The 13,811-nt window shown below is 38.4% G+C and overlaps 1 protein-coding gene across 12 annotated transcripts in view; it reads right to left on the bottom strand.

Annotated features, from left to right (window-relative positions):
* Window positions 1–13,811, bottom strand: part of FAM184A (family with sequence similarity 184 member A) — a 119,717-nt gene that overhangs the window by 11,892 nt on the left and 94,014 nt on the right. For 7 of the 12 annotated variants that reach the window (XR_011388550.1, XM_070073659.1, XM_070073664.1 and 4 more), the window contains 4 exons: window positions 11,419–11,572; window positions 5,934–6,061; window positions 3,388–3,572; window positions 2,808–2,954 (listed from right to left, as the gene is read on the bottom strand). Coding sequence is in view for 11 of the 12 variants with exons in the window: in XM_070073659.1 (XP_069929760.1) it covers window positions 2,808–2,954; window positions 3,388–3,572; window positions 5,934–6,061; window positions 11,419–11,572 (614 nt within the window). In the remaining variant the exon portion in view is untranslated. The remainder of the gene's footprint in view (window positions 1–2,807; window positions 2,955–3,387; window positions 3,573–5,933; window positions 6,062–11,418; window positions 11,573–13,811) is intronic. The other 5 variants (XM_070073663.1, XM_070073662.1, XM_070073660.1 and 2 more) reach the window with 1 other exon arrangement.

The raw sequence follows: 13,811 nt of genomic DNA, 5'->3' as shown, positions 1-13,811 counted from the left end.
TGCCATGATCCCAAGTTCTACAGTATATTTTAGTTTTGCTTACACTTTCTGTATATATGGCACAAATCATTTGTATAATCAAATATCCCATTCTTTCATTTATTTCTAAAATGGAAAAAATGGCATTTTTATTAGATACAAGGTTTTTGCTAAGATATATCATTAAAGAAATTAAAATTTGTATAGAACTCTGAAAATCTAAGGCTTTAATACACAGAACTAAAGAAGATTTCCAATAGTTATTCTGTAAGAGAGAAATTTTATCACTATTTCTACGGGATGAAGAGGGCATTTTCCTTCCTGTAGATGTGTCACCACCCTCTTCCCTGGACTCCAACAGGATTTAGGGCTGGAACAGAAGCAAGAAGCTTCTGGCTGCTCCAGAGCTTCCTCGGCTCCAGTGTTTAGTCTGGCAGGCTCACCCATTTTCCTCACGTCACCAACCACCAACGGTTTCAAAAAATCCATAGGAAATTCAACAGAGTACTTCCCTCCTGTGGAACAGGTCTGGATTGTTCAGATACTGCTTCTCCAGCTCCATGAGCTGGAACAAACCCTCCCTGTCCATCACTTCTGTTCAAATCCAAACCACTGAACAGATACAAGCGGGCTGCATTTCAGGATGTGGGCCAGTGGTCTAGAACTATGCTTTCCAATATGACAGCCACTAGTCTCTATGTAGCTACTGACAGTAGAACTAATTAAAATTCAGTGAAATTAAAAATTCAGTTTGCTAGACTCATTATCCACAGTTCAAGCACTTAGTAGCCATTAGTGGCTAGTAGCTACAATACTGGATTTGAGCAGATATAGAATGTTTTGATTATCACAGAAAATCTATAGGATAGCTCTGGTCAGATAAATTTGGGTGTGTGTTCATTTTTAACTGAGACAGTAAATACCTAAAGCTAGAGGCTACTTATAGGATGGCAGTAGTTTCTGCTGATAAAGTAAATATGGTTGGTTAGCATAGACCATGAAATACAAAACAAATGAAAGATGGCGCTAGAAAATCAGACAAAATATCTTATTTACCAGTAAAGCTATTTCTTCAATTGTTAAAAGCACTCATAATGTAAAAAAACTAAGTCATTGTTTATTACCTACTGACAATTTACCATGTGCAAAATCATATAAGGTAGAAGCAAAGATATAACCTTTACTCTTTGTCAACAGTCCTGGGGGGCATAACACATGGACAGACAGGTTATTCTTCTTGTGAGCATGTTGTCTTACAGAGTGTTAAGGAGGAGGGAATCTCGGACCGCAGCCTCTGATTAATAAATAATACTGAGTTCAGGAGGAATGACAGCCACTGAGATTTACTGTATCTTGTTTCTGCACAATATATGAGGTTACCAGCTCTTCCACAAGGCAGATACTTGGACTCATATGGTGGCTCAAAAGGATTTGTAAAATGACTTCTAATGATAGTGAACACCAAACTCAATGATTTCTAAGGTAACTTCACAAGTGGTAAATATGATAGGGAATCCTTATAAAACTCACTCAGGAAACATTCTTTGAGTGTTCCCCACAGTGAAGATTCTGAATGTGTTCTTCAGAAGGAGCAACTCACCTCAGGGGACACTCAAGTAAACGCCAATGAGGTCTGGGATTTTGTGAATGTGTGTATAGGTGTGCTCTTGCCTATGTATGCCACAGTGTCTACTGAGAGACCGAACCAGTTACACTGATGAAATGGGAAGAGAAGATTTTTAGATGTCAGGAAGGTAATTAGATAGTAACAGCACAGGAGATTATTCTAGACTATAGAGGACAACACAGGAAAATCTGAGAAGGAAACCAGGAAGGTCAGTTCTACTTATAGAAAAACAATAGAGGAGTGAGGGTTGCTATAGGACAATGCAGAATAAGGCATACTGGAGCTGAGAAGTTTTGACTCTGACACTGAGGCCAATGGGATTAGTCACAAATTGTGACTTGTTTGAAGTGTATGGATACACATACACACACATTTGTGTAATATTTTAAAATGAAGCTTTTTCATTTGATTGGAAGGGGAGAGACTAAAGTGAATAAACTACTAACAGCAATTCAGAGTAGATTAATTCTGAGATAATTTTCGATCAAGGTTTAGGTCATAATTTGGACTGAATACTAGTTGTATTGACTATAGAGATTTATAATTTCTCTCTCTAGGAAAAAGCAGGGCTATTAAATGTTTTAAAACAATAGGCAATGATTGGAATTAACTATGCATGAGTAGTAGTATTATCTGTAATGTTTCCTTAATTGATATCTAAAATCTTAAAACAATTAAATGCTTATGGTACAAACTCAAAAAAGTAGAGGATCTAAAATAAAAAAGAAACATTTCTGCTTTTTCCTATACCCAATACTTCCTACACTTCTCCCTAGAGGGAATTACTATCATTAAGTTTTGTATTTGCTGTGAAATGTTGTTATTTTTGTAAAACAGGTATTAAGTACATATATATGAATATGATACTCCTATTGTTCACAATATGCTTTTTACTAACATTATATATAAGGGACATAATTTGAGTTTTCAGTATGGCCAGACAGTTCATGATGCGGAGGGATATTCTTTAGATAAATATTGTCCCAGTGGAATCAAAGCAGTGAGAGCTGATGAAATAGTCATTCAACTGCTTTATCCAAATTAAAGAACATATCACACTGCATTTACAATTTGCAATGCAGCACTTATGTCTTTAAATATCATTTTTGCTATAACTAAAATAGTGGTTAACCTAGGTTAGACTCTGTGCTCCTCAGTTTATTATCCACATTTGAATTTTCTTTAATGTAATATGACTTACGACACTTGTAAAGCTGCATTTATTTCCTTGAGTAGCTCGTTAGTCTTATTAAAATCTGCCCGCATGATATTTTTCTCTCTGAGGTGGTCTGCTGTCATGACATCCAGCTCTTTTTCAAGTCTCTTGTTTAAATCTTGTTCATGCAACCTGTTTATTTTTAGTTAAGAAAATGTTATTCTGACATCAAGCTTTCATAACTTCCTACATTCTACCAGATTTGAAATTATTTTTGGTATAATATATATAAAAAATTAATATAAGTGGCCCAAATTAGCCTACTTACTTTGTTATAATCTTCTAGCTTGTGTTAAAGTTTTCTCCTTTAATGCTTTCTCACATAATGTTTTAAAATATTTTAGTTAATTTTGTACAATTTCCAAAGTTAACACATAGGAGAACATTATGCAAAATACAAACATCTACTCTGTGTTCTGAGTTATAATATAGTAATCAAATAAAGTAAAATGTGGTCTTCAATATATGGCAGTCTAGGTCACAAAAATAGGCATGTATTACTACATATTATGGCAACAGTCCACAAAAACACTGCACATTCCTTCTCTTGTAATTAATGGCATACCTCATCTGCTGGTTAGATTCACTTCGTATTCTGAGAATTTCTTTCCCCTTAAATTCCAGTTCTTTGGTTAGGGCACTTATGTTCTCATGAAGGTGTTGCACTTCCTTATCCAAGTCAGAGATGTGACGCTCTCTGTGCCTTAATTCTTCTTGTAGATCTGTTATTCTACATATGTGTTCCTTACTCTGTAAAATACAAATAATTCTTAGACTTTTCTACATATGTTCTTTCTGTGTTTATATGAGGAATAGGAAATGATATATAAGAATGTCAAATGAAATCACTCTGACATTGCTTCAAAAGCAAACCTGAGAAATGAGAAAATTTCACTCTTCTTTTCCACACAAAAAAGTATTTATATGGATGGCACTTCAATGATGTCATGGCTATAAGTGACCCAAATGTGACAAAAGCTCATCTTCTTCCTTTAAAGGTGAGGAAACCAATACCCAAGAAGTGCTATGTCCAAAGACAAATTTCAATCAATGGCAAAGTTGAGAGTATAATACAGGGCTCTTTAGTAGGTTTTCCATGCTCTTGCAGTAAAATGTTGACACCAGTGTCCTTTAACCTACAAGGCATTTGTCTACCCACAGAGGCCTTTCCAGTACTGAGAATGAAGACTTTGTCTGCTTAGTGCTGGTCAAGCAGCTGTCTTATCTGATACATAAGCTCTCTTCCATTTTACTAAAAGTCACTGTTTCTACAGATTCTGCAGGCCTAGACATTGTCAATTTTGGGGTAATCCTAGTTTCACAGAATACAACTTCCCTCTATGGTTATATGGTAGCTTGTTTAAAACATATGTAAAGACCAATAAGTTGAAAATACTGAGTATAATGAACTAATAAATACCAATTTTCAATGCATTAGACCTAAAAATCTATCCATCTATCTATACATCCTTACATATATACATACATACATACAAGGTCACAAAGATCTAATTTAAGGAAAGTACACTTGTCCAAAGAGTAAACTTTTTTTCAAAGATTCATTTAATTAGTTGAAAGTCAGAGTTACACAGAGGGAGGAGAGACAGAGAGAGAGCTCTTCCATCCACTGGCTCATTCTCCAACTGGCCACAATGGCTAGAGCTGCGCCAATCTGAAGCCAGGAGCCAGGAGCCAGGAGCTTCCTCTAGGTCTCCCACGTGGGGCAGGAGCCCAAGGACTTTGGCCATCTTCCACTGTTTTCCTAGGCCACAGCAGAGAGCTGGATCCGAAGTGGAGCAGCTGGGACTTGAACCAGCGCCAACGTGAGATGCTGGCACTGCAAGCAGCAGCTTTACCCACTACGCCACAGCACTGGCCTCTGGAGAGCAAACTTTAAAAGTGTAAATAGCAGCTGTACCAGAAGGATGCGGAAATACAGGGACCTGCTTCATCCACAGCTTACTATCCAACATGACTGTTTAAACTCAAGTTTAAGGGTCCAGTGCTGTGGAGTAGTGGGTTAAGCTTCTGCCTGAGGCACTGGCACCCTATATGGAACTGGTTCTGGTCCTGGTTACTCCTCTTATAATCCAGCTCTTTGCTTATGCCCTAGGAAAGCAATAGAAAATGGCCCAAGCGCTTGGGCCCCTGCACCTGTGTGGGAGACCCAGAAGGAGCTCCAGGCTCCTGGCTTCCGATCACCCAGCTATGACTTTTGTGGCCATTTGGAGAGTGAACCAGTGGATGAAAGATCTTTCAGTTTCTCCCTCTGTCTGTAACTCTGCCTCTCAAATAAACAAATAAAATCTTTAAAAAAAAAATTCATGTTCAAATTAAAATTAAGGAAACTGAAAACATAGTTTCTTGTTTGCACTTCACATATTTGGCCAATATGGCCAAGAATTACTATAGTGGATAGTGTAAGTAGAAAATAGGTACATTATAATGGCTAGTTTATTAGACAATGCTAACATCAGTCTTCACATTATATATATTTCATTACTTGCTTCCCTAGATGCAAATAAAATCTGAAATATTCAATTAAAAATTCATAAAATAAAACATAATTGTATGGACAATACACTAAAGCAGAATGACTTATTGCCTTTCAAAGACAAAGCACTTTGGGGCTGGCTTTGTGATGCAGTGCTGTAAAGCAGCTGCCTGCAACACTGGAATCCTATATGGGTGCCGGTTTAAGTCCCGGCTATTCTACTTCTAATCCAGCTCCCTGCTAATGGCCCAGGAAAAGCAGTGAAAGATGGCCCAAGTCCCTGCTAACAATGTGGGAGACCTGGACGAAGCTCCTGGCTCCTAGCTCCTGGCTCTGGCATTGTCCAGCCCCAGCTGTTGCAGCCATTTGGGGAGTGAACCAGCATATGGAAGATCTTTTTCCTTCTTTCTGCCTCTCCCTCTTTCTCTTTGCAGTTCTGACTTTCAAATAAATAAATATATCTTTAAAAAAATAAAAAGAAAACCCTTCGATAGATAGTAAATAATCACCAATGAAAATAATAGTCACTACAGAATAATTCTCAGAAAAAAACTGTGAATACTTAATACCGACATTCAAGAAACTGTCACAGCCAAATCCTCAATATGCTCATTTACCTGTCTTCTGCTGATGTCCATGCTTCTCTCTAATTCCATTTTAGCTGCTGCCAACTCCTGATGATGATTATGCCGTAACAAATCAATTGCAGCTGCATGTTGATGGTTTAGTTCTGAGCGTAAGGAAGCTGAAATGCAAAGAAAAGGAGTTTAGCAAATTTCAAAAATATTGATAGTTTACATAAAATCAGTAAAATTCAGACTGTTATTTTACATATTAGGACATTTGTTTATGCCTATTAAAGTTTTAATAGATTGTTATAAAATACCATGAATTTAAACATAATAAACTATCACAAAGCATCATGAATTTAAGACTCACATAGATTAATGAGGATATGAAAAATTTCAAATGCTTAAGTGGATCAAGGTTATTTCTATGCACAGTTTACAGATAAAATGCTAACAAAGATGAAATATTTTTAACTCCTCTCTTTCACTAGTAGAATAATACAATTTTGGAGTTGAACGGTGGGATAATAACTACTTACAAGGCAATGTCCTACCCAAGGGAGAATTCTTCCAAAATAATCCCCAAAAGATGTGAGAATAGCTGATAAGTTCTTTTAGTGAGCTGGAGATCATCTCTTTCATTTGAGTTTTGGAGTAATTCTTTCATGATCCATACACATTTATTGAACACCAGGCACCGTTTTAAGGGAGAATGTAATATGGCCCTGTTCTTACAATTGCACAAGCCAGAGGGAAAAGCATTATGCCTAGGAATTAAGTGGGATATCAGCAAGAATGGTAGTGGAAGTACCCAAATTTCCTGGGAGAGGGAAATTGGGGATGTAGTCACAAAGGAGCTGTAACCATAACTCTCAAAAAGACTTAAATATTGAGCAATGCTTTTCCAAGTAGAGAAAAATAAAAGCTCTCTGGAAGAAGGGATAAATTCTACAAAAGCAGAAAGAATCTGGCCCATCTGCCAATCCATGAGAGGTTTGATAAGGCAGAAGTCCACAATGCACATGGTGAAGTTGGGGAGAAAGTAGAACCCAGTCTAAGCAAGCTTTAGCACAAAATCCTTTTCACTTTAATGCTTGCTGTGTGTCTCTCAAAGTGGGATATGTATGGCAATATGCCTAAGAAATCTCAGAGAATACACATGGTCATCTTCTGAAACTTAAATTGTATTTGAATATTTGGGGAAAATCCACTGTTATTATTATTATTATTATTTTGATTTATTTATTTTCATTTTTGCTTGAAAGGCAAGAGACAGAGGTCTTCAATCTGCAGGTCTGAGTCTGGCTGGGAGAACTGACAGGGGGCTGGGTGCTCGTGACTGTGGGAGCCTTGTGTGCTGGGACTGTGAAAACATTGTGGCTGTGTGGGAGGGCACAGCATGTGGCTGGGTCTTGGGTAGTCACTGTGCACAGCTCCACACTCTCAGGGTTTGCTGATTCCCTGGTGAGGGTTTTTGTTGCAGGATCTGTGCTCACACTGAGGACTGCACGGATCCTTTGTGTGGTTCTTGTGGCAGTACAAACGAATATACCCACTGGGGCTAGCACCTAGGCACTGGGCTCTTGGAAGAGAGGAGGTGAGCATAAAACTACGCCAAAAGAGCAGATTAAACCTCCCCTTTGATTAAAAAGATTTACCATGCCCAAGCTGGACATCACCTTGGACACTCCCCTCAACCTGAAGCACTGGAAAGGGCTCCCTTGCCACACCCAGCACATGTCTAGGGTATTCCCTGAAAGAGCGGACACTCCACTAATCCAGAGAGGCATAGTTCAAAGATAAAATCCACCAAAAGAGGAAAAAAAAACACCAATGAGAATCTCCTCAAATGCCTAAAAATAAACATAGCAATTCAAGAATAAGGAAGACAACATGATACCTTCAAAGGAACAAAACACTTCAATACTAGAATGTGAAAATGAAGAGATTGAAGAAAAGCCAGAAACAGAATTCAAAAAATTTATCAAGGGATTACTTAGAAGTAATCAAAAGTAAATATATGAATTAAATCCATACATGACATGAATGAACATTTTTCCCATGAGGTTGAGATTTAAAAGAGAAATTGAAATTTTGGAAATGAAGAACTCAATTGATTAAAAAATGCAATGGAAAGTCTTAACAACAGACTCAGTGAGGCAGAGTAAAGAATACAGAAGTTAGGTGAAAAATCTCTGGAAATTTTACAGTGACACCGAAATAAAAAAAAAAAAAGAAAAGAAATTAGAAAACCAAAAAACAGTGTTGGATATTTATGAGATACTATGATATGACCCAAAATATGGGTCTTAGAACTTCTTGAAGGCAGAGACAGACAGAATAGATTAGAAGGCCTGTTTAGTGAAATAATTACAGAAAACTCCCTCAAATTGGAGAAAGAAAGGGATATCCAAGTACATGAAGCAAACAGAACTCCTAACAGACATGAACAGAAAAGACCTTCCCCATAACACAATGTAGTCAAACTTTCCACAGTAAAACATAAATAAAAGACTCTAAAATGGACATCAACAGGTCAGCACATGCTTGCTTGGACTTACCCCTAGTGGTAGAGCTAGAAATGTGCCAGGGGATTCCAAATCAATCCCATCAAGGTGGCATGTACCAATGCCATTTTACTAGTCAAAGTGATCAGTTTAAGTTCATAATTGATCAAAAAGATAAGATTAAGTATCAAAGGGATCATATAAACAAGACTTGTGACTGCTAATAATAACTGATAGAATTAAAAAGGAAAGAATGATCCAACATGGACAGCAGGATACACAGCAGACTCATAGAATGGGCAGATGTCCTAAACAGCACTCTGGCCTCAGAATCAGCCCTTAAGGCATTTGGATCTGGCTGAAAAGCCCATGAGTTTCTCAGGCATGGAAAGCCAAGACACTGTGGCAAAACAAACAAACAAACAAACAAAAAAACACCTAAATGAGAGATCTCTGTGAGTAAGATCCCAGTGGAAAGAACAGGCCATCAAAGGAGGTACCTTTCTCTGAAGGGAAGAGAGAACTTCCACTTTGATTATGGCCTTGTCTAAATAAGGTCAGAGTTTGTGAACTCAAGAGGCTTCCATAGCCTTGGCAGCTCATGACAAGAGCCTCGGGTGATTACTGACATCATAAATAAGAGTGTCAATTGTTAAACAACAGGAGTCACTGTGCACTTGCTCCCCATGTAGGATCTCTTTCCTTAATGTATTGTTCTATGCAAATTAACGGTAAAACTACTACTCAAACAGTGCTTTATACTTTGTGTATCTGTGTGGGTGCCATCCCATATGGGCTCCAGTTCAAGACCCGGCTGCTCCACTTCCAATTCAGCTCTCTGCTATGGCCTGAAAGCAGTAGAAGATGACCCAAGTCCTTGGGCCCCTACACTTATGTGGGAGACCCGGAAGAAGCTCCTGGCTCTTAGCTTTGGGTCAGCCCAGCTCCAGTTGTCGTGGTCATTTGGGGAGTAAACCAGTGGATAGAAGACCTCCCTCTCTCTCTCTCTCTCTCTCTCTCCGCCCCCCCCCATCCTTCTCTGTGTAACTCTTTCAAATAAATAAATAAATCTTTTAAAAAAATTTAAAAAGAATGGTTGAGAGACCAAAAAAGAGGAAACAAATGTAGAAAATATTTGAGATGAGGAACTAATTGAAAGGATATAGCACTGAATGGAAACAATGACGACTCTCATTTTCCTGGTTTTGACACTGAATAACCAGTGATACCATTAATTAAAGGAGATGGTTTGGGAACAGAAACACATTTAGGGCTATGGGGATAAAATGAGCCCTCAGTGAAAAATACTGAGTGTAAGTTAGAATATATAACTGTTCAACATGCAGACAGATATTCAAGTCTAATGTACAAGAAAAGAGATTCTGGGGTTGGCGCAGTGGCGCACTAGGTTAATCCTCTGCCTGCAGTGCCAGCATCCCATATGGGCGCCGGGTTCTAGCTTCAGATGCTCCTCTTCCAGTCCAGCTCTCTGCTGTGGCCTGGGAAGGCAGTGAAGGATGGCCCAAGTGCTTGGGCCCTGCACCCGCATGGGAGACCAGGAAAGAAGCTTCTGGCTCCTGGCTTCGAATCGGCATAGCTCCGGCAGTGGCGGCCATTTGGGGGGGTGAACCAACGAAAGGCAGACCTTTCTCCCTGTCTCTCTCTCTCTCTCTCTCTCTCACTGTCTGTAACTCTACTTGTCAGATAAATAAATATAAATCTTAGCCGGCGCCATGGCTCAATGGGCTAATCCTCCGCCTGTGGCGCCGGCACCCTGGGTTCTAGTCCTGGTCAGGGCGACGGATTCTGTTCTGGTTGCTCCTCTTCCAGTCCAGCTCTCTGCTGTGTCCTGGGAGTGCAGTGGAGGATGGCCCAAGTTCTTGGGCCCTGCACCTGCATGAGAGACCAGGAGGGGCACCTGGCTCCTGGCTTCTGATCAGTGTGGTGCGCCAGCCGCAGTGGCCATTGTGGGGTGAACCAATGGAAAAGGAAGACTTTTCTCTCTGTCTCTCTCTCTCTCTCTCACTGTCCACTCTGCCTGTCAAAAAAAAAAATCTTTAAAAAAAGAAAAGAGGTTTCGTCTAGAAACAATATTTGGAGTCACTTATGTATAAAGCTGTTGAAACAATGAATGTGCATCCAATTAACCAAGTATAGGCTTAAGACATAAAAAAAAAAAAAAAAAAAAAAAAAAAAAACAGAGCAGAAAGCTGGTGACTGAATTCTGGGAAATAGAACTATTGAATAGATATCTATGTAATAGCCATATTTAATAGGTAGAAATGGGACTGGTAATGAAATTAAAGGGCAGAGGCCAGCAAAGCAGGAGTACAGTGAGAACAGCATACTCTCATGGAAAGCAACTGGAAAAAAGATCCAAGAAGTAGATGGTCAAAGGGGTCAAATATTATGTACAGGGCAAATAAGAAAGCTGGTAAGTGAGAATACTTTGAGTATGCAAGTTCAATGTTCTGATGACTGATGCAGACAAAAGGGTCCTCTTGCCAAAGGACTCCTAACATAGATGAAAAACTCTTCTTCTCTCTGTAACTTTGACATTCAAAACAAAGAAATACATTTTTAAGATATATATCCAAGTAGGCTTTATTAAAAAAATAAAGAAATACCCAATTGTGACTTTTCTCATTAAAACAAAATTCTGAAGTTGAAAAACCAGTATGACCATATAATCTGAAGACGTGGTCTTTAGGTCTTACAAGAACTGATATCCAAGTCTACCAAATGTCCTGACTCTGTGTATTCCCACAGGGACAGATGGACACATATGTGGGTGTTACTTACACAGCCAGAAAACACAGAAAGCAGAGGAGACTTTGTATTTTACCCACTCTACTCCACCTCCCGCCCCACATCTGCCATCTTCAATCAAATATGCAGCACACTTAGCTATTCATCTCAATGTTTCAAAATTTAATAATAAAAGTGATTTAGATGTTGAATTTTAAAATGGAAGAATGTACCCAAAAAAAAGAGAGAGAGATAAAACTATAATCCTTCCAAAATACCAAGCATAGCCTTTCCTTCATCCTCTAATTCAAACCGAAGAGTCTGGAGTTCCTGTTCCATTTCTATCCGGAAGCCCTCCATTGACTCTCTGTGCGCATCTTTCAGTGACTGAAGCTCTGCAGAGTGCTTTTGTTGTAAATGATTTTCAAGAGCCTAGAATGGAAGAAACAAATAAATTATGCTTGAATATAAGAAGGAAAATGCGAACAAAATAGAAAATAATTACTAAAACCCAACTGTTATTTAAGAGATACAAAGTGTTGCAATGGGTGGCTATTTCATGTAGTAGTTAAGACATCACCTGGGAGCCAAAATCCCACATGGCAGAGCCTGAGTTTGAGTCATGGCTCTGCTCCCAATTCCAGTTTCCTATTAATGAACACCCTGGGAGGTAGCAAACAATGGCTCAACTTAGCTGGAATTGCGTTTCCAGCTTCTGGCTTTGACCTGGCCCTTCTGCAAATCTTGCAGGCATCTGGGTAGGGAATCACCAGATAGGAGGTCTCTATCTGTCTCTCTCTAATAAATTTAGTTAATTTAATAAAAAAAAATGCAAGGTGTTTCAGTACCGTTTCAAAAAAATAAATACAAGATCGTTTCCATTGGAAAACAAATTAGTAGGGTCATTTCAGTAGAATCAATGAATCATCATGAAATCAATTTGACTCAATATATTTTGCTTGAATTGGAAATCTGGACCATTTTCCCAGAGCAGTTTTAAAATAAAAGCTTTTTCTAAAGCTGTTAAATGGTGTGAACTACCTAAAATTACTGAATATTTATTCTGTGTGCACAGACTTAGATTTAGGAAAGAGGAGGAGAGCATTACCATAATAAGGTCACCTTGCAATTAGAAAAAAATGTTATAATCCCAACCTCATCATATTTTGTAGCTATTTTCTGCAGTCATTCTTTGTTCCTGCATTTGTGAAAAGCAGAATTCTAAGAGGAGGTAGCAGTCACGCCTCATTTACATGACAGGGATATGTTCTTAGAAACGCATCATCAGGTGATTGATTGCATCATTAGAGAAACATCATAGAGCATACTTAAAAAACAAAGATAGCTTCAAGTCACTGGGGGACAGAAGCTTATGAGATCACCATTTGTTACACAGTCTACCATTGACCAAAACATCATTACTTAGTGCAAGACTGTAAAGGCTTTTGTATGATTAGCTTAAAAAGCCTGGCCAGACCATCAAAGAAAGAGGTACCTTTTTTCTGAAGGGAAGAGAGAACTTCCACTTTGATTATGGCCCTGACTAAATAAGGTCAGAGTTTGTGGACTCAAGAGGCTTCCATAGCCTTGGCAGCTCATGACAAGAGCCTCGGGTGATTACTGACATCATAAATAAGAGTGTCAATTGTTAAATCCACAACGGGAGTCACTGTGCACTGCTCCCCATATAGGATCTCTGTCCTTAATGTGTTGTACTATGTGAATTAATGGTAAAACTACTACTCAAACAGCACTTTATACTTTGTGTATCTGCGTGGGTGCAAACTGTTGAAATCTTTACTTAGTATATATCAAGTTGATCTTCTGTATATAAAGATAACTGAAAATGAATCTTAATGAAGAATGGGATGGGAGATGGAGTGGGAGATGAAATGGTTGCGGGTGGGAGGAAGGTTATGGGGGGAAAAGCTGCTATAATCCAAACACCGTACTTTGCAAATTTATACTTATTAAATAAAAGTTTAAAAAAAAAAAGCCTGGCCAGAGAAAAGACACTATCAGTGACCAACACTAAAGAGAAGAAACATGGTAAGAAGAGAAAACAGAGCTCAAGGTACTTAACAGCTTAGTGACTAAATGTACCAACAAGAGGTGTTTTTTTAAAACTAATTTGTAACATGAAATGTTTATGAGAAATATGCCATATGATATTTCTTTAATCATTACTCCAAAATGGTATATTTTGCAATTAGTATTTGGCTAATTATGTTCATTGTTTTGAAAGTGTTTTATCTCTAAAAATGGCTTCTTTGACTATAGGAAAAATAAAACTTTTAGTTTCGAGAATGTTAATATAATAAAATTGCAGGTTTTTGAAAAAAATGATTAAAGTTCTATAAAATACTAAATGTCCAAAATTAAAGTATACTGATATGAGAACTCACGTGTCATTTCAATTCGTAAGTGGTATCTAATGAACAGATTTTTTTTTTTATTTGAAAGGTAGAGTTTTAGACAGAGAGAGAGAAAGAGAGAGACAGAGAGAAAGGTCTTCCTTCCATTGGTTCACTCCCCAAATGCTGCTATGGTTGGTGCTGCACCGATCCGAAGCCAGGAACCAGGTGCTTCTTCCTGATCTCCCATGCGAGTGCAGGGGCTCAAGCACTTGAGTGATTCTCCACTGCCCTCCTGGGCTACAGCAGAGAGCTGG

Source organism: Oryctolagus cuniculus, chromosome 5, assembly GCF_964237555.1.
Source record: "Oryctolagus cuniculus chromosome 5, mOryCun1.1, whole genome shotgun sequence".
Taxonomy (NCBI): domain Eukaryota; kingdom Metazoa; phylum Chordata; class Mammalia; order Lagomorpha; family Leporidae; genus Oryctolagus; species Oryctolagus cuniculus.
Note: the sequence above shows the minus strand (reverse complement) of the source record. Positions and strands in the feature narration are given on the sequence as shown.